The 23047-nt window shown below is 40.5% G+C and overlaps 1 protein-coding gene across 4 annotated transcripts in view; it reads left to right on the top strand.

The window, feature by feature from the left end:
• Positions 1 to 23047, top strand: part of tmem131l (transmembrane 131 like) — a 95074-nt gene that overhangs the window by 25060 nt on the left and 46967 nt on the right. For all 4 annotated transcript variants that reach the window (XM_032563570.1, XM_032563569.1, XM_032563571.1 and 1 more), the window contains exons 3-4: positions 966 to 1009; positions 19852 to 19923. In XM_032563570.1, coding sequence (XP_032419461.1) covers positions 966 to 1009; positions 19852 to 19923 — 116 coding nt within the window. The remainder of the gene's footprint in view (positions 1 to 965; positions 1010 to 19851; positions 19924 to 23047) is intronic.

Here is a 23047-nt window from a genome sequence, read left to right as displayed (position 1 = left end):
GAACACAAAAGCTATAAATGTTTGGGCAAGGTGAGAGTTAATCTGTTAAACTCACTGAAGATGAATAAATAAACCAAAAGCTGGAGTATAGACATTTTTTATAAGCGTATTTGTGAGCCTGCCTCTTTATTATTGAATTGAATATAATTTCAGATTTTTGTGTAACTTTTCTTCAGGTTAACTTAGAAAGTGAGCTATTATTGTTACAGGTTAATTTTCTAAACTACAGAAAAGTTATGTTAGCTCAAATGTGAAAAATTGGACTGACGATATGCGATAGTAATACTGCTGTTATGTTAGATTTACCAATGTTTTATTTTATCTTTTTTTATTTGATTAATCATAAGAATAATTGATAAATTACTCGATTACTAAAATATTAGTTTACAACAGCCTGGATTAAATTGATTTAAAAGTTGTAGTTGGGTCTTATTGCCTACTAACTATAAAATGAATCTCACAACAAGTTGTGCATTGCTTGAATGAATATATTTAGATTTTATTTAGGTCTTCATTGCAACAGCTTTCTGAATATCGCGCTGCCCTATGTCAGATAATTAGAAAAACAGCTGTGTCTGTTTTTCCAGTGTAGGTATGTGGTTTCAGCTGAGTTTGGGAAGCTTTCCACAAGACATGCTCAGACTGGAGTACAGAAGTTTAGCTGATACTATCAGGAATAGTATCTATGCCTGATTTTCTAAATCTCCTACTGTTGTCCCTATGATTTGATTATTATGGATTCATTAATTTTAGCTGCATGTGCGTTTTGAAAACAGAATTAATGTCAGAGACACTTGTTTTTCTATCCCGTGTACAATATCGATGCTTGCAAAATGTGTGGCAGACATGGGGCGATGCACAAATATCCCAACTGACCTGTTTCTATGACCAAACTGTGATAGAAAATGCATTTATTCACATTGTTGACCTTACTAAATGATGTCTTGTTTTCCTTTTATTTGCAGGTGGTGGAGGAGAGAAGAAGAGATGGTCTTCCTCTGGAAGACAGGTGAGAGCTCCTCCAATATCATGCAATTTCTGCATTTTAAAAAAAATCTATTTCAGATGCATTATAGACACAAGGTCTGATGCATCAATGATGGGGGGTAGGGTAGATGCAACCCTGCTTTTCATAACTAAGTTGAGTTTATGAAAAAATAGACAGGGCTCCTGGGAAGTTTTCTTGCATGCTTGAATGAAACAAATTACATCAGTATCAATTCATCTTTAATTGTCTGAATTCAAGAGATTGCATCAGAGTGGAGAGACTGAATTATACTTCAGTGTAGCTTAATTTTCAACAGATTACAAATGCATAAATTGAGGAGAATATCGTATTTGTGGGGAGGTGAGGAGACTTTTTGTTTGTTCTTCATAAAGGAAGAAAAAACAATGTGTGATTCCAGTTAATAGGCCTGTGTTAAAGGTCCTTTAGAAGACTAGCCCAGCATACAGGCTGTTGTTTATGTTAGTAAGAGAGGGTGTGTGTGACGGAGAGAGTTTGTGGGGGTGCGTTCCAGAGACACAGAGCGAAATTCCTGACTAATTTTAGAACTCTTTGGAAAAAAAATAGAAAAAAAGTGGAGAAGTTCTGTCTCTGTGGTGCTTTTGCTTCCTCAGAAAATAGATGTTATATTCAGAATATAAACAGCTTGTCTTGTAAGTGGTTGTCACAGTGAAAGGTTGGAAACATTATGGAGCCATCAAAATGTCTGGTTGTTGATTCTAGGTATTTCATTTTTTTCTCTTTGTGTTTCCAGGAAGATTAAAAAGAGGTGAAGAGTAAAAGAGTAATGCATACTGCCTTTCACATAGAGGAAGTGGTTATGTAAATGTCTTACCCTGACATTATACTCAGCGTGTGCTGCTTTAGAACTGATCATTTTCATTGATTTTTTAATTAGTCACATCTGCAGTAGTAAGAATCAGTAAATGAATAAGATTAATGTTCAGCCTTTACTGATACGTTTTTGTAAAAAGAAAAATGTATTCGAAGTTTAGTACTTCTAAAAGTGTGGTTAACTTAAAGAACTTGTCTGACAACTTTTCAGCTTAGATGATAAGGTGTATGTGGTTTTATGTACATCAGCTGAACAGAGTGATAATACGGCTGGTTTCAGTTCCAGGTACATTGCTCTGTACCTTAATCTAAACAGACAGAGATGTGGGCTGTGAGACCTCTTATATGTGGGTTATTAGCCACTGACCAGGCCTGCCATCACCCTCTCCCAGCCAAAAGAGCTAATCACGAAGCACATAGAGAGGTTAATGGCATTTCCATCTGTGCTAGGCCTCAAAATGCCTGATCTTCTTTCCATGTGTGTGTGTGTGACTCTTTTTCATTTTTTTGATGTATAGTCATTTGAAATAATAGTTCTTTTAGACTTGATTTTGGCCTGTTGTGTTTTCATATGCAAACATTTGTGTGAATAATGGCTGGCCTACACTCTTCTCTTCCTAACTTATCCCCTGTGGCACCGTTAAGGTCACTGCTACCACCAATGTTGTTTGACTTGCATCCCAGGGATCAAATGGCACCAAACACAAGTTATTTTTGTACTGAGCAGTGGTCAGAACTGGTGTGCTGGAGTACAGAGCAACACTTGTTGGTAGGATGGTAGGGTTTTCTTTTCAAAGGGAATATGCTGAGTTACTCCCATGTAAAGTAGAACCAGCAAGACAACTTTGAAGTACTTAACAGAACTAAATACTCTAAGTTTAGATATTTACTATGATCAGTTTCATGAATTAATGCACGGTAATAGTTTCCATCGCTTAGAGTTTTTTACAAAATTTTTCATTCTCCTCAAACTTTTTCTCATTTTCTGGAGCACCAACAACAAACTTCAATACATTTTGTTTATACGGTATTATAATTTGTAGTTCAAGACTTTTACTGGGCCATTCTTACCTGTGTTTGGCTTCATCCACCTTTCTGCCAACTCCAATCATCGTCCATATCCCTGCTGAAAAAAAACATTGATAGTGTCTCCACCAGGTTTCACAATGGTGATGGTGTATTAGGGGTCTTAACAAAACTTTAATCCCTTCAGTGACACACCGGGTTTTCAATGCAGGCCAGAGCAAAACATTTTGGATTTATTTGGCCAGAGCCCCATTCTTCCATATTTGCTGTGTTCCCTACATGGTTTTAGGCAAACTGTACAGAGACAGGGCAACACAGAGACAAACAATCATACACACACACTCACACCTAAGGAGAATTGAGAGAGACCATTCAACCTGACAGCCATGTTTTTGTTCTGTGGGAGGAAACCAGAGTCCCTGGAGAAAACCCACGTATGCACAGACAGAACATGCAAACTCCTTGCAGAGTTTCCTGTGCCGGGATTGAAACCTAGAACCTTCTTGCTGCAAGGCAACAGTGCCACCAACTGCACCATTGTGCAACCCCCTCTGAGAGTTTTGTGCCTAAATGATGAATGGCTATAGCAGTTATTGAGACTGCTCTGGATGCTTTATTTTTGTTACTAACACCCAGTGAAGCTTTGCAAAAGGAGATGGCATCACTTTCCTTTCGCATCTGACCCCTCATTGCTTTTCTACCCAGTTTTTCCCTCTGAGGAGCGGTATTTGAAGTTATACTGCTTGACAAGTTAAGAATTAACAAGCATTTACACTTCTAGATAGACAGTGTTAGCATTCTTCACCAACACATTTGCAGACTGTTCCCTCATGTCTGACTGACAACACTATAACCTTGAGCCTTTAAAGACATTTCTCTTTATATATTTTATTTCACAGCTGAACATTTGCAGTCTTATGTTGTTGCAGAGACTTTTAGTTTTCAGAGGATCTAATGCAAATAGTTTTAAATATATTGTTTTAAAATGAGGTGGAGACGTTTAAAAATAGTAAAAATCTTTCCATTATAAAAGTTAAACTTATGTTGAGTGTGAACTAGAATTAAAATTTAAATATGGCTGACAGAAAAAATGTTAATGAGGCTGAATGAACTCGGTCAATATATTTTGATACCTTCACAACCAAATGTAAACTTGAGAAAAGGAGCAACACAGGAATTTCTAGAATTAAAAACGTGTATTCATTAGGGCCAATGTGGTAGCCTTGTGTAACCCTTCATAACTTTGCAAGACCAATTCCACAAATCGCATCCTTTCTCCTCCCAAATGCATGTCCTGTGTATGTGCACGCTTGGTTTCATCTGCATGTAAGCTGCTGATGGAGAGGCGGTTTATCTGAACCAAGGGTTAGTGCTTGCAGCCTCAAACTGAAAAGCTGCAGAGTGGCTGCAACATCATGTCAGTCACTTCCTCTACTGTAGTCCTGCATCTATAGTTGACCCCACTGCAGTGCAGGAAGCTGTGGTAGAGGGTATGAGAAAAATAGCAGTAACTGTTGTCTTCACTGTAACTGCTCAAGAAGAAAAACACAGGGTGATCAAGTTTAATGTTTCCGTGCCCACTGTCCTTTGTGTTTAGTTTTATTATGATAGTTTTTGTTTGTTCTTTTCTACAGTAAATTATGCTTCATCTGGTAATTTCCTTTCTTATTGATGAGGACACTAGTGTTAATATAAAATCTGCTTATTTAGTTGGATTTAAACTTTTGTTTTGTTCTTTATTTTGTGTTCTTAGATTTGTGAGGATTATGAAACTTATCTTGAACTCTGCAAAGAATGCATTGACCTTCTTTCAGCCATGTTTCTGAAACAACTTTCAACTGGCTGTAGAAGCTAGCTTTAGGAGTTGCACAGTGATAGAGGAATAAAACTGTTCTAGTTTTATTATGTAGTTCCTGATCAGAGTGTCTTGTTGATTGGTTTATTGGGCTGTATAAAGAGGGAAAGCATAAACCATCAAACTTCCGCTTTCGTGTGTTGGTCTTCAGCTGCCTTTCGTCTCTTTATTGTGTGTTCACATAGGTGCTCAATGACATGAAACATACAGGTACCAGACATACAGATTATTAAAATGTTACTAATATGAAGGGCAAAAAAATGGCAATGGTCATTACATAAAATAAGAATAAACTGAGGTTAGATAATTAACCCATTTAATTCCACCGGCAACAATTGTTGCCGGACATTTTTCCTAACTTCTGGAAGCTCTAGAACAATTGTTTTGACTTTTGGCAGTTAATGGAAGTTTTAAAATAAAATAATAATGTGTCTATTCTAAGCAATATCAATTTCATGTATCTAGTGTGAAAGGTCACATGACCAGACCTCTTTACTTCCTGCCTGTGACGCTGGAGGTAAATGTCAGTCACAAACGTGTACAAGAGGAAGTCAGTAAAATATCTAAATAAGCAAATATAAATAAAATACGTTCAACATATGTTCTTTCAAGTGTCTTCTACTGATATATAAAGAAAATTGTATCCCTTCATTCATCTTTTGATCATAAGAAGAGTGAAAAGAGTAAGCATGGCAACAATTGTTGCCACTAGCGTAATACATAGACAGCACTATGCTTTGTGTCCATAGCTTTGCTGTTTATTCTATATGCCTTGCTGTTCCCATACAGCTTAAAACTATCAGATATTTTAGATCTTCTAGACCTGAAGAAACATCAAAATTATGTCTTCTACATCACTATCATTCCCACAGTTGAAACCCTCCCTTGTTTCACCCCCCCCCCAAAAGGTGATCTTTTACACAAAATGTGGCCTATGCACTGAATGACCACTACAAGATGATGCCACGCAATGTTCCCTCTAATTTTTCAAGTGTCTGGGCATACACACAGGCTCCCTGAGTACACTGAGGACCACTGTGAGCAACATCAGGTGTGCCACACACCAGTATTACACCTGTTATAAATCTGGGATCATAGAAAGTTACATGGCTTATTAAAAGAATCAGATTACAGCAGCAACTTCCATTAGTTTGCTTTTAATATAAGTGATTTGCCCCACTTAAAATGGAAAAAAACCAAAAACATTGCTGTTCATGAGATGCATAGTATGTTATATATAAGAGTCCTGCTTTGGCCATGGTGAGAAATGAGACAATTTCACCTTTCAGACATAACTTTTTGTTCACATTAAAACATTCACATTCTGCACAATGAAATGTGTGCTCTAGCTTGTGATAGTGTATAAATTCTTGTAACTTTTTGTCTTAAAATATTTAATTACACAGTTTTTTCACGTCTGTCTTTCTTTCTCACCTCTCCAGTGGTTGTACGCTCGAGGTAGTCCAACTTCCATTCAGTCCACATTTTTCCCTCTGAAAACTCGCTTGCTACTTTGGCTTCGCTGCATGTTTTGCAGAGTAAACCTTTCTCACTCGAAAAAGAAAAAATCTCACCCAGTTTCACCACTTGTTCTTCTTTTTGCACAAGCTCCGACAGCCATTCCATCTTAAAAGAAGCGCATTTCTTTTTTACTTTGGCTTGATGAGTGGATGTCCCACTGCCCGTTCGCTTAGCCATGATAGGGTGGTAGCTTTAGCGTCTCTTAATTCCGCCGTACTGTTCCTACCTAGCAAATCTGCACTGTGCCACAGCGCAAAGCACATGCACACAATAGCATGCGATGATTGGCTGCGTACCGTAAGTGAACCGTATCGTATCATTGGCTGGACACCTGTGACTCACCGAGTTAGATCGTTATACGTTATTGGTCCATAGTTAAAACTGGTGTCTGAGCTCAATGTATAGTTTACGTTGGATTTTATTTTATGCGCTGCATAGATTTTATTGTGCGCTGAGAATGTGCGAGCAGTGCGCGATTGCGCAAGCGCGCAGCTAGGCCTGTAGCGATAAACGGTAAATCAATTAATCGTACGATAAATTAAAACTATCGACGTCATTTTAATTATCGGCATTATCGTCTCTTCCGGCCTTTTTCTCTTTCTGTTGATGACACCAAATGAAAAAAGGCTCAACTCCGGTGCTCTCCACTGACCCCCCCTTCCTCATTTCCTTAGTGAAAAGCCCAGCGCACACTACAGATCTTAGAGCTGTCGGCCGATTGTCGGCCCATTTTCAAAACCTGACGGACCACACATTAGCCGACAGAAATCCTAGGTATGACGGTTCGATCTGGTTCGTTCCTGCCGTGTGGTGTCCAACAATGGGCACAAAATAATGGCTACAAGTCCAGTGAACTAATTTTAAAACCAGGCATTAATCAATGCTTTACTACAATCTACCTGCAATGCATGTTGCTAGTGTCAGTCCTGACTGAATGAAAATCATTATAACCTATTTACGTCACGTTAACGAAGAACAGCTGAAAAGTTACCGGGTTTATCAACTGCGGTAGCAGTTTCGCTCCAACTCCTCCCCTTGTCATTTCTATATTCTTTGCATGTTGAATAAACATTAATGTTGTTTCCACATATCATCTCCAACGTCCCTGGACTTCTGGTTGCGCTGTGTCAGCTGTTTGGGATTCCCCTCTGTAATTTCCCCTCAGAAAGCATGGAGGAAAATCCGGGCTTTCTGATTGGCTGCCTGTCACATTCAACAGGCTGAGTTAAAGCGCCTAGTCGGGGAAAACCCTGGATTTGGATCGGAGCGGCAACGACGATCTACCATAACACACCACACAATCTTAGAAAGACCAAGGTTCTAAGATTGTTGTAAGGGGAAAAATAGCAGCAAAAAATCATGTAGTGTGAAATATTGCATCATGGATGTGCCCGTCTTCTCTATTTAAATCTAATTATTACTGAAGGGTAACATAATATACAGACTTCATAATCTTTTGGTTGAATGCAGTATTTATTTCCACTTTGGCTTTATGTTGTTTAGTTGTTTTTTTTTCAAGTGTGTTTTTTGTTGATGGAGACTGAGAATCCATTTTATTTTTGTTTTTGGTTGTTTTGTTTATTTTGTTTATTAGCTCAAGTGTTAAGTGTTCTTTTGAAAACAATGTGTATCTATCTTTGGCAAGAAATCGCATGCATTATTACGTCATTTCCATTAAATCAGTGTAAAAAAGTCTTCAAACAATATTATCGTTTATCGCAATAATTTTTGAGACAATTAATCGTTGAGCAAAATTTGCTATCGTGACAGGCCTACGCGCAGCTTAGAGGGAACATTGATGCCACGTTTGAAACTACTTTAGGACAGGGCTAAGGTGTAGTGTTTGGTCTAGTGAAACAGAGAGAGAGTCCTCCCAGATGCAGATTTGTTCATACTAACATTTTCACCTGACTTTGCCTCATTGATGAAACTACCAAATGAGGTCAAAGGTCACTCGGCACATTGAGACAATGACATCTGAATCTTTATGTATCTAAAATATTTCTGAACACTCTTGTAACCATTCTTTGTTATAATAGGTTATGCATGTCATGATTTTTTTAATGTTTTTATATGTATAAATGGGCAAATAGGCCAGATTTGTGTAATTTAGACTATGCAGTTTCCGACCAGCAGCAATTGTTGCCGAGTATAAAACCTACATTGTCACTAACATAACCAAAATAAAATGTAATAATTCATAAATATCATGTGTTAGGGAGGTCCAAGGATTGAAATGCATGCACTTATTTTGCAGGAAAAAATTTTGGATTAAACGGGTTAATGTCCAGTTATCCTACAGTACTTAGTTAATATTAGATGTTGATAAGTTCAATAAAACTTTGTGAGGAAACTTTCCTTGAGTGTTCAAAACTTGAATAAATAGCAATAAGTACTAAAATAACCAGTTTTATTCCTGGTTCATGCAAACTTCATCAAGCTTCAACCCAGACAGAGAGCCAACACCACATTAAATTTTTGTTCGTATTGTCATGACACTCTGTGTGCACCTAGTTTGAGTGAAAGGTGATGTGCATGAGCATGACGAGGTGCAAAACCTAAGAGATGCAGTCACGATAGTGTGGTAGGCTGGCAACAGCATGATTGGTGTGCGCTCCCTGTTTTTCAGAAAGAACTCCAATCCTCCAGTAAAGTGCGCAGCAAAGTGGAGCGCAGTCTTGAGTTAATGGGGTATAAGAAAAGCCTATTTAATCTGTTAAGAAGGCAACGCTTAGCCTGGCAGTGGGCAAACAAAGCCTGTTGGCCTGCCAGGCTTGTGACTCACTGGGGGAAATCTGTCATACCTTTAACTTAACTTGAGCTGTAGTCATCATTGTAATTTTAGTGTTTGCCAACATTAAAATCACAAAATTACACAATCCTTTACAATAGCAATCAATCAATCAAATTTTATTTGTATAGCACATTTCAGCAGCAATTCATTTCAAAGTGCTTTACATCATTACAGACACAGAAACACAATGCAACATAGAATCAACAATCAAAACACAACATTAAGTCAAGTTCCATCAATAAATTTGTAATTGATTACATTTCAAATACAATTCTAAACAGGTGGGTTTTTAGTTGAGATTTAAAAGAAGTCAGTGTTTCAGCTGTTTTACAGTTTTCTGGAAGTTTGTTCCAAATTTGCGGTGCATAGATGCTGAAAGCTGCTTCTCCTCGTTTGGTTCTGGTTCTGGGGATGCAGAGCAGAACCAGAACCGGAAGACCTGAGAGGTCTGGAAGGTTGATACAATAACAGCAGATCTTTGATGTATTGTGGTGCTAAGCCATTCAGTGATTTATAAACTAACAACAGTATTTTAAAGTCTATTCTTTGAGCTACAGGGAGCCAGTGGAGGGACTTTAAAACTGGTGTTATGTGCTCTATCTTCCTGGTTTTAGTGAGAACACGAGCAGCAGCGTTCTGGATCAGCTGCAGCTGTTTAATTGATTTGTTGGACAGACCTGTGAAGACGCTGTTGCAATAATCAATACGACTGAAGATAAACGCATGGATGAGTTTCTCTAGATCTGGCTGAGACATTAGTCCTTTAATCCTGGAAATGTTCTTCAGGTGATAGAAGGCCAACTTTGTGACTGTCTTTATGTGGCTCTGGAGGTTCAGGTCAGAGTCCATCACTACTCCTAGGTTTCAGGCCTGATCGCTGGTTTTCAGTTGTAATAACTGAAGCTGTGCATTGACTCTAGATCGTTCCTCTTTAGGTCCAAAAATAATAACTTCAGTTTTGTTTCTGTTCAGCTGGAGAAGGTTTTGGCACATCCACACATTTATCTGTTCTAAGCATCTGTTCAGTGATTGGATGGGCTCTGAGTCACCTGGTGACATCGTAATGTAGAGCTGTGTGTCATCTGCATAGTTATGGTAGCTAATATTATTTCCTGTTATAACCTGAGCTAGTGGGAGCATATAAATATTGAATAAAAGGGGTCCTAGGATTGAACCTTGGGGTACCCCACATGTGACCTTTGACCTCTTTGATGAGAAGTTTCCAATTGAAACAAAGAAATCCCTGTTCTTTATGTAAGATTCAAACCAGTTAAGCACTGGACCGGAGAGTCCGACCCAACTCTCCAGTCGATTCAGTAATATGTCATGGTCAACAGTGTCAAAAGCTGCACTGAGGTCCAACAGAACCAGCACTGTGGTTCTCCCACAGTCTGTATTTATATGGATGTCATTGAACACTTTTACGAGGGCAGTCTCTGTGCTGTGGTGAGCACGAAAACCAGACTGGAAGGAGTCAAAGCGGTTGGTTATAGTTAGGAAGCTAGTTAATTGTTTACACACAGCTTTTTCAATAACTTTGCTGATGAATGGGAGGTTGGAGATCAGCCTGTAATTCTGCATTAGTGATTTGTCCAGATTGTTCTTTTTTATAAGTGGTTTGATTACTGCTGTTTTCAAAGCCTGGGGGAAAACGCCTGATGAGAGCGATGAGTTTACTATTTGGATCAGATCAGTAACAATAACAGGCAGGACTTTCTTAAAGAAATGTGTGGGTAAGACATTCAGACAGCAGGTACTGGAGCTTAGTTGACTTCTAATTTCCTGTAGGGTTTTATAATTAAGTAGTTGGAATTGGGTCATTTTTCCTGTATTTGTTTTGTTTGGGCACAGCATTGGTACTGACTTTATAGTGGATGTACAGATTAATCCTCTGATTTTTTGAATTTTCTCTGAAAAAAAGCTGGAGAACTGGTTGCAGGCGGCAATACATTGGAATTCAGGTGGTAACGTCACAGGAGGGTTTGTGATTCTGTGAACTGTTGCAAATAAAGCTTGAGCATTGTTAATGTTTTTGTTTATGATATCTGCAAAGAAATCCTCTCTTGCATGTTTTAGTGTTAAATGATAGTTACGTAGTCTTTCTTTATAGATGTCATAATGAACGTGAAGTTGAGTTTTACGCCATTTTCGTTCTGCCCTACGGCAGAGTTGTCTTGCAGATCTAACTGTTTGTGCATTTCTCCATGGAGATTTCTTCCTACCAGACACAACCTTCATTTTAATTGGGGCAATGGAATCAATGATATCTGAAACTTTAGACTGAAAATCATTTACCAACTTATCTACGTCATTACAGCTTAAGGGTGAGGAAGAAGAGTAGATTTGATTAAATGTTTCTGCTGTGTTTTCAGTGAGAGAACGTTTTGTGATGGTTGCTGTTTGTCCACGTGGGTTAAAGGATAAAGAACTTTCAAAGATAACAGCGAAGTGATCCGACAGGGCGACATCAGTTACAGAGAGATTGGAAATATTCACACCCTTACCGATAACCAGGTCCAGTGTGTGTCCTTGAGTGTGTGTTGCTTGTTTGACATGTTGTGTTAGACCAAAATTCTCTAAAATATTAGCGAGCTTTTTTGCCCCTCTGTCTTGGGGGTTGTCAACATGAATGTTGAAATCACCGACAATTATTAAACAATCATAATCAATACATATGAGAGATAGAAGCTCATTCAAGTCAGTAAAGAAATTTTCCACAAATATTGGAGTTTTGTATAAAGTTAGTGTCAAAGTTCGTTTGTGGCCTTTAACCTCAATTCCAAGATACTCAAAAGAGGTGAAGTGACTCAAAGAGATTTTACTACAATTTATGGTATTCTTAAATATTGAAGCCACGCCTCCTCCTTTTTTATGTTTTCTATTCTCACTGAAGAAATTGTAGTTAGGAGGCGCAGATTCAATTAGTACGATTGGTTCATTATTGTCATTCAACCATGTTTCTTTTATATATATATATATATATATATATATATATATATATATATATATGTGTGTATATATATATTTATTAGTTTTTCAGAATATAACATACATAAATCATACATGAGAGTATGAAGCATATATACTGTATATACATATACACATATTCGCGGAGACTTACATACACATGCATGTATGCAACAAAATCCTGTATGAAAGCAGTATACTCTTATCAATCCAGTAATAAAAATAAAGACGTACAATAACCAAAAAAAAAAAGAAAGAAAGAAAGAAAAATTTATAATAACAAGTCAGGAAAATTATCCAAAGAGTTGATTACACTGCATTGAGTACAATTTCTGCTTAAGGATGGTATTATCTGTCCGTAAGGGCATAGGTGGCATACTATGAAACTGAGCGAGTGTCCGGGTCGACCTTGGATCGAGAAAGATAGTCCAAAACCGGCTGCCAGATACAGTACTACTGAACTTATTAGAGAAACCCACAACTTCATATCGTAGCTTCTCCAAATGGAGAATCTCAGTAAAGTCGCTCAACCACATTTTAAACTGAGGAACCTTGTCAGTTTTTCAAAGTCTCAATATTACTTTTTTGGCTATTACCATTCCATACACCACCGTCGTTTGCATAGAAATGCTGCAGTTCCTCAAAGAAGGAGAGTGTCCAAACAATGCAATCTGGGGGTCAGGAACCAACGCGCATCCATAAACCTTAGAAAACAAGTTGAAAATCTCACACCAATAATGAAAGAGCTTGGGGCATGTCCAGAACAAATGAGATAGGGAGCCATCCGCAGACTTACATTTATCACATTTTGAAGATGTCGAAGGAAATATTCTGTGCAGTTTAATTTTAGAATAGTGAAGTCTATGAAACACCTTGAACTGAATTAACTGGTGTCTTACATTGATAGAGCACGTCCGAATCCTCCCAAGACCCTCTTCCCAGACTCACTCCCGATCCGCAAACCCAGCTCCTCCTCCCATGCAGCCCTCAAGGAGTCTGTGGTAAAATTAATTCGCTCTGCAAAGACGTCAACAAAACTCGTGATTAACTTTTTCGATCCTGGAGAGCCCAGCAGAATTTTGCATAATTTATTTTCTTCCGGGAGAGATATGAAATTCGGAATATTAGTTCGAACATAGTTTCTAACTTGCAAATATCTGAAGAAATCCATATCCGGAAGGGAAAAATAGCTCTTCAGCATAGCAAATGAAGCAAACTTTTTGTTAATGTACAAGTTTTTCAGAGTATTAAGCCTTTCAATCTCCAATTTTTAAAGGACGTATCCGATAGTGATGGGGGAAAGGCATGGTTACAGTAAACTGGGGCATGAACTGAGGTCTCCGGTAACTTACAGTGCAACTTAATTTGTTTCCATATTTTCAAAGAATTTAAAACGATCAAATTATTTATCCCACTAATTGCGGGAGATATCGGTGCTGCGAAGAGAAGAGCCGGAAGAGAGCTGTCAGTAACACCACTTCTTTCAATAGCCACCCATGGGGGGGAATTTGCAGACAATTCTTGAGCATCACCTTCCTGCCAGTATACCAGGGCTCTTGCATTCGCTGCCCAATAATAATGCTGAAAACAGGGTAATCCCAAATCTTCCCATCTCTGTTGGTTTATGTAAGTGAGTTTTTGATATTCTATGGGCTTTAAAGCCCCAAACAAAAGGCAGGATTATTGAGTCTAATGATTTAAAAAAAAGCCTTTGTTAAAAAAATAGGCAGACCCTGAAAAAGATATAAAAATTTAGGTAAGGACACCATTTTAATAGCATTTATACGGCCCATCATCGACAGAGGAAGTGTTCTCCATTTATCAATGTCTTTCTGAAGATTCTCCAGTTTTTCCAAAAAATTCAATTTGAAAATTTGTTTAGGGTCCTTTGGCAGTATAACCCCAAGATATTTCAGTTTGTCTGTTATTTTAAATAATAGGTTATCTAAGAAGTTGGAAGTGAGGCTTACACCTAGTGACATAAATTCACTCTTCTGCCAGTTAATAGTATAACCTGAAATCTCACCGAATGACTGAATAAGGTCTAGAAGAACTGGCACTGACTGCTCAGGATGTGACACGAAGACCACAACATCATCAGCATACAATGAAATGTGATGGTCAATGTTTCCCAATTGAATCGGTTTGATTAAGGGGTGTTTTCTAATACTAATGGCGAGGGGTTCCATAGCGACCGCGAAAAGCAAGGGGCTAAGGGGGCAACCCTGACTGGTCCCCCGGTGTAGTAGAAAGGGCTCTGATTTGTCCTGGTTTGTAAGGACAGAGGCAGATGGGTGAGCATACATTGTTTTAATCCAAGACACAAATTTATCACCAAACCCAAACTCCTCAAGTACAGTCAGGATGTAGGGCCACTCCAGTTGGTCAAATGCCTTTTCAGCATCAAGGCAAAGAGCCGCTCCCTTAAACCTACTGTCATATTTATGATACATAATGTTCATTAACCGTCTGATATTAAAAAAATGAGAACCTATTAGGAACAAAGCCCGTTTGGTCCGGGTGTATAATAGAGGAAATATGTTTATTTAGTCTATTTGCCAGTACTTTAGCGAAGATTTTAATGTCAGAATTCAATAATGAAATAGGGCGGTATGATGAAAGCTCCGTCTCCTCCCTGCTTTCTTTACATATTAAAGTTATATTGGCTTCATACATGGTAGGGGGAAATTTACCTGAATCAAGAGAATGAGTAAACATCCTCCGAAGGACAGGAGCAATCCTCTCGGCATATCTTTTATAAAGTTCAGTACCAAAACCATCAGGCCCTGGGACTTTGGCTTTGGGGAATGCTTTAATTACATCAAGGATCTCTTCCACAGTGATGTCTGCATTAAGAGCCTCACGAGCGACTTCACTCATCCTAGGGAGATTTAGATCTTTGAGCCAGTTTGAGATATTTCCTTTTGCCTTAGACATGTACAGTCGTTCATAATATTCTTTAAAGGAGTCATTTATACCTTTTGGATCAGTTATAATTTTTCCTGTCCTGGACTTAATTTTATGTATTGCCCTGTTGGCCTGCAAACCCCGCAGTTGACAAGCCAATAATCTATGGGGCTTATCACTCAGCTCAAAGTGTTTCTGCTTAATTTTGAACAACTGATCAAGCACCTGTCTGGACAGGATGGTGTTATATTCATATTTTAGAGCAAAAATGTTTTGTAAAGTCATAGGGTCATTAGAGGACTTGTAGTTAAATTCTAAGCGTGCCAATTCAGTCTCAATTCCTGCGAGACGTTCTCGCCTTTTGTTTTTCAGAAACTTTTCGAAAGAAATAATATGGCCTCTGATCACAACTTTAAAAGTTTCCCATAGAGTAGAATCTGTAACATCTTTTGTATAATTAGTGTCTAGGAATTCAGAAATTTTATCGTCTAGGAATTTACAAAATGTCTCCTCTGATAGCAAGGATTTGTGAAAGCGCCAGAAGTACTGTTGTTTCTTATGGTTAAGGTCGAGAGTCAGTGAGACTGGAGAGTGGTCCGAGATTAAAAGTGTATGGTATTTTGAAGATATTACATTAGATATTAATTTAGAGTCAAGAAGAAAGTAATCTATTCTTGAATAGGACTTATGCATATTTGAAAAAAAAGGAATAATCCCTCTCCACCGGATGCTGCAGCCTCCAGGCATCAACCAGATTTGTTGAGGTCATAAGGGTGTTCAAAACCGCAGAGGAGGAGGAGGGAGGCTGCCTTGTTCGAGTTGATCTATCCAGGTAGTTGTCTAGCACACAGTTAAAATCCCCTCCCAAAATTAGATGAGTATCAGCCAGGTCAGGAAGCAAATTAAATATTTTTCTAAAGAAGCCCGGGTCATCAAAATTAGGGCCATATACATTAAGAAGCGTGACATGAAAGGAGTATAAATAGCCCGTTACCAATATAAATCTACCATTTGGGTCAGTCACAGTGGAAATATGTCTAAAAGGAACTGTTCTACGAATCAGAATTGCCACCCCTCGAACTTTACCTGAAAAAGTAGACTGGAAAATTTGGTTTGCCCAACTGCATCTCAATAACCTCTCCCTGCCTGGTCTTATGTGTGTTTCTTGAAGGTATACAATGTCCGCTGATAAGGACTTTAAGTGAGAAAATACTTTAGCCCTTTTTAGGACATTCCCCAAACCCCTGACATTCCAACTGGTAAAGTTTATGCCACCGCCCTGTAATGAGGTGTTATGGTACACAGAAAATTTTCAACAGAATGGCCTCAAAGCACTCGTGTGTTAGCCTGACAGTGTATTGCAACATGTAAAATACTTTTTGAACAAGAAAAACAAACAAAAAAGTTACCCCCCTCCCCCCATCCCACTTTCCCAAACAAGGCGAGAATAAAAACCCCACATAGCAAAATAGAGGAAGCCGGGCCGTATGGGCCATACAAATACCGAACTAACTCCGCAAAAAGGCTCCTCTATCCACTCAAATTTGACAGACTGAGATTATGGTACAAACATCCAGCTGTTATAAAAGTGATTCCGGTCCCCAATGACCCAAAACAATGAGCACATACCACAGTGGCTCTAACCTCCAGATACTCAGTGACTTTGTAAGGATTGTGCAAAGATCTCTGCATCCCGCGGCGAGGAGAACGTCTTATCCGTAGAGCCAATGGTGACCCGTGAGCGCGCAGGATACAGGACCCCGCACCTCGCTCCAGAATCCTGGAGCCGCTTCTTCACCGCATCAAAAGCCTGCCGCTGCTTCATCACCTCTGCTGGGTAGTCAGGGAAAATGTAGATCGGCTTCCCCTTGAAACTGAGGGGGAACTGTTGACAGGCCAGTCGAAGAATCGTCTCCTTCACATGGAAGTAGTGAATTTGTGCTATCATTACCCGCGGCCGCGCGCCATCACCAGGCAGCCTGCTTCCCAGCCAATGCGCCCGGTCCACCTCCAGCTGTGTATGAAACTGATCCACACCAAGCAGTTCCGGAATGAACTTCATCAGAAAATCTCTAGGACGTCCATCCTCGATCTTTTCCGGCAACCCAATAATTTTAATATTCTGCCTCCTGGACCGAGCCTCAAGATCGATCACCTTCACGCGGAGAGCCTCGTTCTCTGCCTGGATCCTAGCACAGGTCCCCTCCAGCTTGGAAAGGCGGCCCTCGTGATTGGATGCAGCATCTTCCACCTCTTTAATCCGGTCAACAAGGTTTAATAACGTTGCTTGGGTCGAAGCAAGAGTTGCTTCAAGATCATTAAATCTATCGTTCATTATCTTATTCATGTTATTTATTGCCGCGAGGACGGTAGAGGATCCCGCATCATGCTCACACTCTGAATCAGCGCCCGCCACGGTTGTAGCTTGCTTAGCTAGCCCCAGCACGTGCTGCTCCATCGTCTCTTCTGAAGCCTTATCTTGCTTCTTTCCTTTATCCGCCTTGGGTTTAGTCATCTTCAATGTCAAGACAGATGGTCGAAGCACAGGGGTACCGAAATATGAGTGGAAAATCAAAATAAATAAGAAATTACTTTTAAGTGGTGAGGAGCCCAGAAAAACACGTCTACTCCATACGGTGCTCACTAGCGCCCCCCATTTAATCATGTTTCTGTCAGAAACATAACATCGATATTATGCTCAGTGATGAAATCATTAATTAATAGAGCTTTAGCACAGAGAGATCTTGTATTTAAAAGAGCTAGTTTAAGTGACTTGGAGGCCAAGAGTTCTTCAGTCTTCAGTCAGTTCTTCAGTCCCCTTTAGGCAGGGGAACAGTCTATGGTTTGGATTAGGTCCGCTGTATTTTATGTTTCTGTTTTTTGTAAATTTTCTTGTAGTGATCCGGACAGGTAATGTCCTGTTCTGCAGTGCCGGGGGGCCAGACACATTCTGGAGTAAGACGGGTGTAAAGATAAAATCTGGACCCCGGCCTCAGACCTCAAGAAACGCAGAGTGATGGATCCTCTGGGAAGTTAGAGTCAGGTGGCTTAAATGAAGTGAGGTCTGCTATGTGAGCGCTAAGGAGAGACGTCCCAAGTAAAACCTGTTGATTCATTCCATCTGTAAATTTAAGAAACTCCGGTCCAGAAGACATTTCTTCATGTGTATCTTGTGAATCCTGTGAATTAGTGGGTGAGCAGAGAGGGAGGGGGGAAGGAGGAAGGGAACCACTCGCTCTGTCTTCAGTCGATGTTGTATCAGCTTGTTTCGAAACTGGTTGCTCCTGATAAGCGGAGGGTTCCATCCTAGTCAGACATCCTTGAGCCTGTTCTTCTGAAGCGATGATCAAATTGCTGTCCTTGTTGATAAAATGAAAGAGGTTTGCAGTGAGTAGCTTTGTCCCATGTTTATTAAGATTTCGTCCGCCTCTTCCAAAAAGGTGAAAGCGCTGCCAATAGATCCAGAAGTTATCGATGAAGGTCACTGAGCTGGCAGAGCAGGTTTTAATCAGCCATTTGTTTATCATGTCCAGCCTGGAGTGTTTTTCGTCTCCCCATTGAGGTGATGGAATTGAACCACTGAGAATTAACTTCATTTTTAACTTTCCCATAGTGTTCAGAAGAATATTAAAGTCCTTTTTCAGAATCTCAGATTTCTGCTTTGCCAGATCGTTGGCTCCAACATGCACATCTACAGTAAAGACTCAATATCTGGCTGATCAGTGGTTAGCGAAAGAACTTTACGAGTTAAATCAGATACAGTGTCACCAGGAAAAGAAATCACTCTCGTTTTCTTGGGATTGCAAATGTGACTGATTCAATTTACTGCCTCATCTCCAACAATAAGCACTGTTGGCATACCTTTCGTTTTCCTGGTGGTCGCTTTGTCCTTTGGGGCTTTGGGGGTGGATGTGATTCTTGCCTCATTGTTGATGTTTGAAGGCGAGGTTTCACTCAGAGGCTCAGGCTGGAGTACAGAAAATCTGTTTTTCAGTGAGTCAGAATGTTTTGAGGCTCGGGCTAGTCACTTTGTCCTTGGGAGCGGGGTCGGTGGAACCGTTTTGGTTGCAGCTGTTTGTTTATTTTTCTTTGGTGGAGCAGGTGTTGAGGTTGAAGGTGGGTTTGGGCTCAGAGCCGGCCACGCTGATTCGTCCAGGTGAGGGGTTCTCCCTGTCAGTCGCCTCATCGGATCTGCGGTGTGAGACTTTTGCTTCGGCTTGGCACCCAAAGCGTTCCAGGGTGAGCTGCTTGATGCAAGGCCTACAACCTCTCCATTGATTTGAGGAAGAGTTGTCTCATTTCCACAGTTAGCGTTGATTTCAAAGTTCACCTCCAGCAGTTTGATCTTCCTTTCTATAGTCTGAAGTCGTTGTATAATACTGCTAATGTCCTTGGGGTCGGCCGGAGGCATTTTGTCCTGGTTCAACTTGGAGATGAAGAAAAGTAAGGTAAAAATAAAAGTAAGAAAATCCCCCAGTCCTTAGGTTTGAAGTAATCCAGTTATGATGTCGATAATGTAAATATAACTATAAAAACTGTCACTTTAAAAATAACTCAGGCAAAGTTACCAGTAAGGACGGGAGGGAGCAGGACAAGCTGTTCCTCCTTCAGCTGCCACAGACAAATGTGTTAATGGATTGTGTCTGTCTAAATTGTTTAGGAGTGAGTGGTTGTTTGTCCTTTGTGTATCTGTGTTGTCATGTGATGAACTAGTGAGCTGTCCAGGGTAATTCAATTCTCAAAGGAAAAGCTAGTAACACAGAGCTAACATTTAGACCTGCTAACTAACTCAGTTCTATGACTACCTGCATTGCTCAGAGACACATCAGTGGCAGGTCAAATGTGAGTTACTTGGTCTCTTTCAAGTGTGAAACTGATTCTTAAAGCTAACCATAAATACTTTATGTTTAACACTTTTTGTGTGTGTTTTTTTTTTAACAGTTCCTCTCCATATACGCAAGAGAATGGGATGCCTCTGCATATTCAGCCCCCAGTGTTGGATTTTGGGACACAGTAAGTTTTGCTGAGCTACAGTTACAGTCATCATTGATTGGAGACATGACAAGATATCCAAACTTCAACAAATGCAATAATATCTACCCCTCATAAAATTGATAGCACCCATTTGTTTTGATCCCTGATGGAGATTATGACATCATATCCAGCAGAATTGTAGTTTCAGAAATCAGGGCCCCTCCTTCTTAAAGGGAACTACGGCTAGTTATAAAAATAGACCTTATTTGGGAAATATTTATCTTAGATGTAAAATAAATACAGTAATAATACGGAAAGAAATATTCCTATAATATAAGTATAACAGTATATAAGTATTAAAAGATGAGACAGTGAAGAAGACAATGTCAGGAGGAGGAAGAGGATCACTGGGAGATTCTGGGAATCTACATCCAAACCTGGAGCTGAGGCCTCTCCTGAAGAGCCACCTGTCTAAAATAATAAAAGTAAATAATAATTTAAAAAGTTCACACAGCACGTAAGAAGCCAATCAAAGGGAAGTGCTTATTTCACACACACAAATATTTTTCTTAATATAAATTTACAAACTAAAACAATTTAGTGGAAGGGAATATTAGTAATTGGTATTGGAAGAAAACACTGTGGTGAATAGAATAGAATAGAATAGAATAGAAGTACTTTATTCATCCCAGCAGGGAAATTACTTCGCATTTACAGCATAGAGACAAGACACAATAACAACTACCACTGAGTAGTAGTTGTAGATAAAATAAAAATAAAATATAAAATGCTATAAATTGTAAAAATATGAATGCTGTTAATATAAAAACAACTTAAGAGCAGTCCTTGCAAAGATTAAAATAAAAGCAGATATGTATATGTAAATATATGTACAGCAAGTGTGCCACAGTGCAGTTGTGCAAAATCGGACTGATTAGTGCAGAACAATGATTTAGCTTTTATTGTACAGTGAGATGGCATGTGGCAGGAAGGATTTCCTGTATCTGTCCCTACGACAACGGAGTTGGAGCAGTCTATGTGAGAAGGTGCTCCGCTGTCTGTCCACTATGTGGTGGAGAGGGTACTGTTTATTGTCCATAATAGACAGAACCTTCTTCAGTGTCCTCCTCTCCACCACAGTTTCCAGGGACTCCAGCCTTAGTCCCAGTACAGAGCCAGCTTTCCTGATGATTTTGTCTAGTCTATTAGAGTCGCTGGCTCTGATGCTGCTTCCCCAACACACAGCAGCAAAGAAGATGGCACCGGCAACAACACTGTGATAAAAGGTCTCCAACATCTTGCTGCACACTTTGAAGGATCTCAGCTTCCTTAAAAAATAGAGTCTGCTCATCCCCTTCTTGCACACAGCGTCAGTGTTAGATGCCCAGTCCAGTCTGTTGCCGATTACAACTCCCAGGTATTTGTAATCCTCCACCTCCTCCACCACTTCCCCTTTGATCTTCAGTGGCCGTGAAGGTATCTTCTTCCTTCTGAAGTCAATCACCATCTCTCTGGTCTTACTAATGTTGAGCCTCAGGTGATTCTGCTCAGACCACTCCAAAAAGCTGTCCACCAGTGTCCTGTACTCCCCCTCCCCTCCATCCCTATACACCCGACAACCGCTGAGTCATCAGAAAACTTCTGTAGGTGACATGACTCAGAGTTGTACTGGAAATCAGTGGTGTACAAGGTGAAGAGAAAGGGAGAAAGCACAGTTCCCTGTGGAGCTCCTACGTCACTGACCACCACATCAGACAGGACACTGCCCAGACGGACAAACTGTGGCCTGCCTGTCAAGTAGTCAGTAACCCAGGAGATCACTGAGTCGTTGACACCCATCCTCCGCAGCTTCTCACCCAGTAGCAGAGGCTGGATGGTGTTGAAGGCACTGGAGAAATCAAAGAATGTGATTCTCACAGTGTCTCCTCCACCATCCAGGTGCGAAAGTGCTCGTTGCAGCAGGAAGATGACGGCATCGTCCACTCCTAAGAGGGGCTGGTAGGCAAATTGCAGGGGGTCTAGAAATGTCCTCACCCTAGGCCTCAGCTGGGTCAGGACCAGTCTCTCCATGACCTTCATCACATGAGATGTGAGAGCAACTGGTCTGTAGTCCTCTGGGTTGGATGGCCTTGACTTCTTGGGAACAGGAACCACATGTGATGTCTTCCACCGCAGCGGGACTCTCTCCAGCCTCAAGCTCAGGTTGTACATGTGTGCCAGTACAGGGGACAGCTGGCCGGAGCAGGTCTTCAGGATCCGTGTTGTAATACCATCAGGTCCTGCAGCCTTCCCCTGGTGTAATCGCTCCAACTGTCTCTTAACCTGTAGTGGCCTGTAGTCACCGTTAGCTTGGGGTAGGTGTTTTTTTCTGCAGTGGAGATGGGGGAGGAGGGGGATGGGGGGCTGAAGGAGAGGTGGTGTGCAGGAGAATGCCGGTAGGTGGTTTGAACAACTTGGGGCAGTGTGGATGTGTGGGGGGATGGTGGTGGTAGGGGAGTAGCAGGAGGTGAGCTAAACCTGTTGAAAAACTGGTTAAACTGGTTTGCTCTATCCAGGCTCCCAGATGTCTGTGTGTCCTTCCCCTTCAACCCAGCGATTTGCTTCAAACCTTTCCACACATCTTTCACACTGTTCTGCTCGGACTCAAGCTTCCTCCTGTAGTTGTCCTTGCATGTCCTCAGTGTCTCTCTGAGTTCACACTGGACTCTCCTCTGCTCCTCCTTATCTCCAGACCTGAAAGCCATCTTCTTTTTGTTTAGAAGTGCCTTCAGGTCACTGGTAATCCAGGGTTTGTTGTTGGAGAAGCAGCGCACGGTCCGGGCTGGCATGACAGTGTCCTCACAGAATCTGATGTATTCCGTGATGCAGTCAGACATGTTGTCGATGTCCTCCCCATGAGGCCCACAGAGCACATCCCAGTCTGTCGACCCAAAGCAGTCCTGCAGTGCCTCAGCTGCCTCCTGTGTCCACCTCCTCACCGTCCTGATGCGCACAGGCTGCCTACTCACTCGAGGGACATACTTGGGAGTCATCCTTACCAAGATGTGGTCCGACCTGCCAAGGGGGGGCAGCGCTGTGGCGCTGTATGCATCTTTGGCATTAGCATACAGGAGATCCAGCATTTTGTTTTCCCTGGTGGGACAGTCAACATACTGCTGGAAGT

This window comes from Xiphophorus hellerii, chromosome 5 (genome assembly GCF_003331165.1).
Source record: "Xiphophorus hellerii strain 12219 chromosome 5, Xiphophorus_hellerii-4.1, whole genome shotgun sequence".
Lineage (NCBI taxonomy): Eukaryota > Metazoa > Chordata > Actinopteri > Cyprinodontiformes > Poeciliidae > Xiphophorus > Xiphophorus hellerii.
Note: the sequence above shows the minus strand (reverse complement) of the source record. Positions and strands in the feature narration are given on the sequence as shown.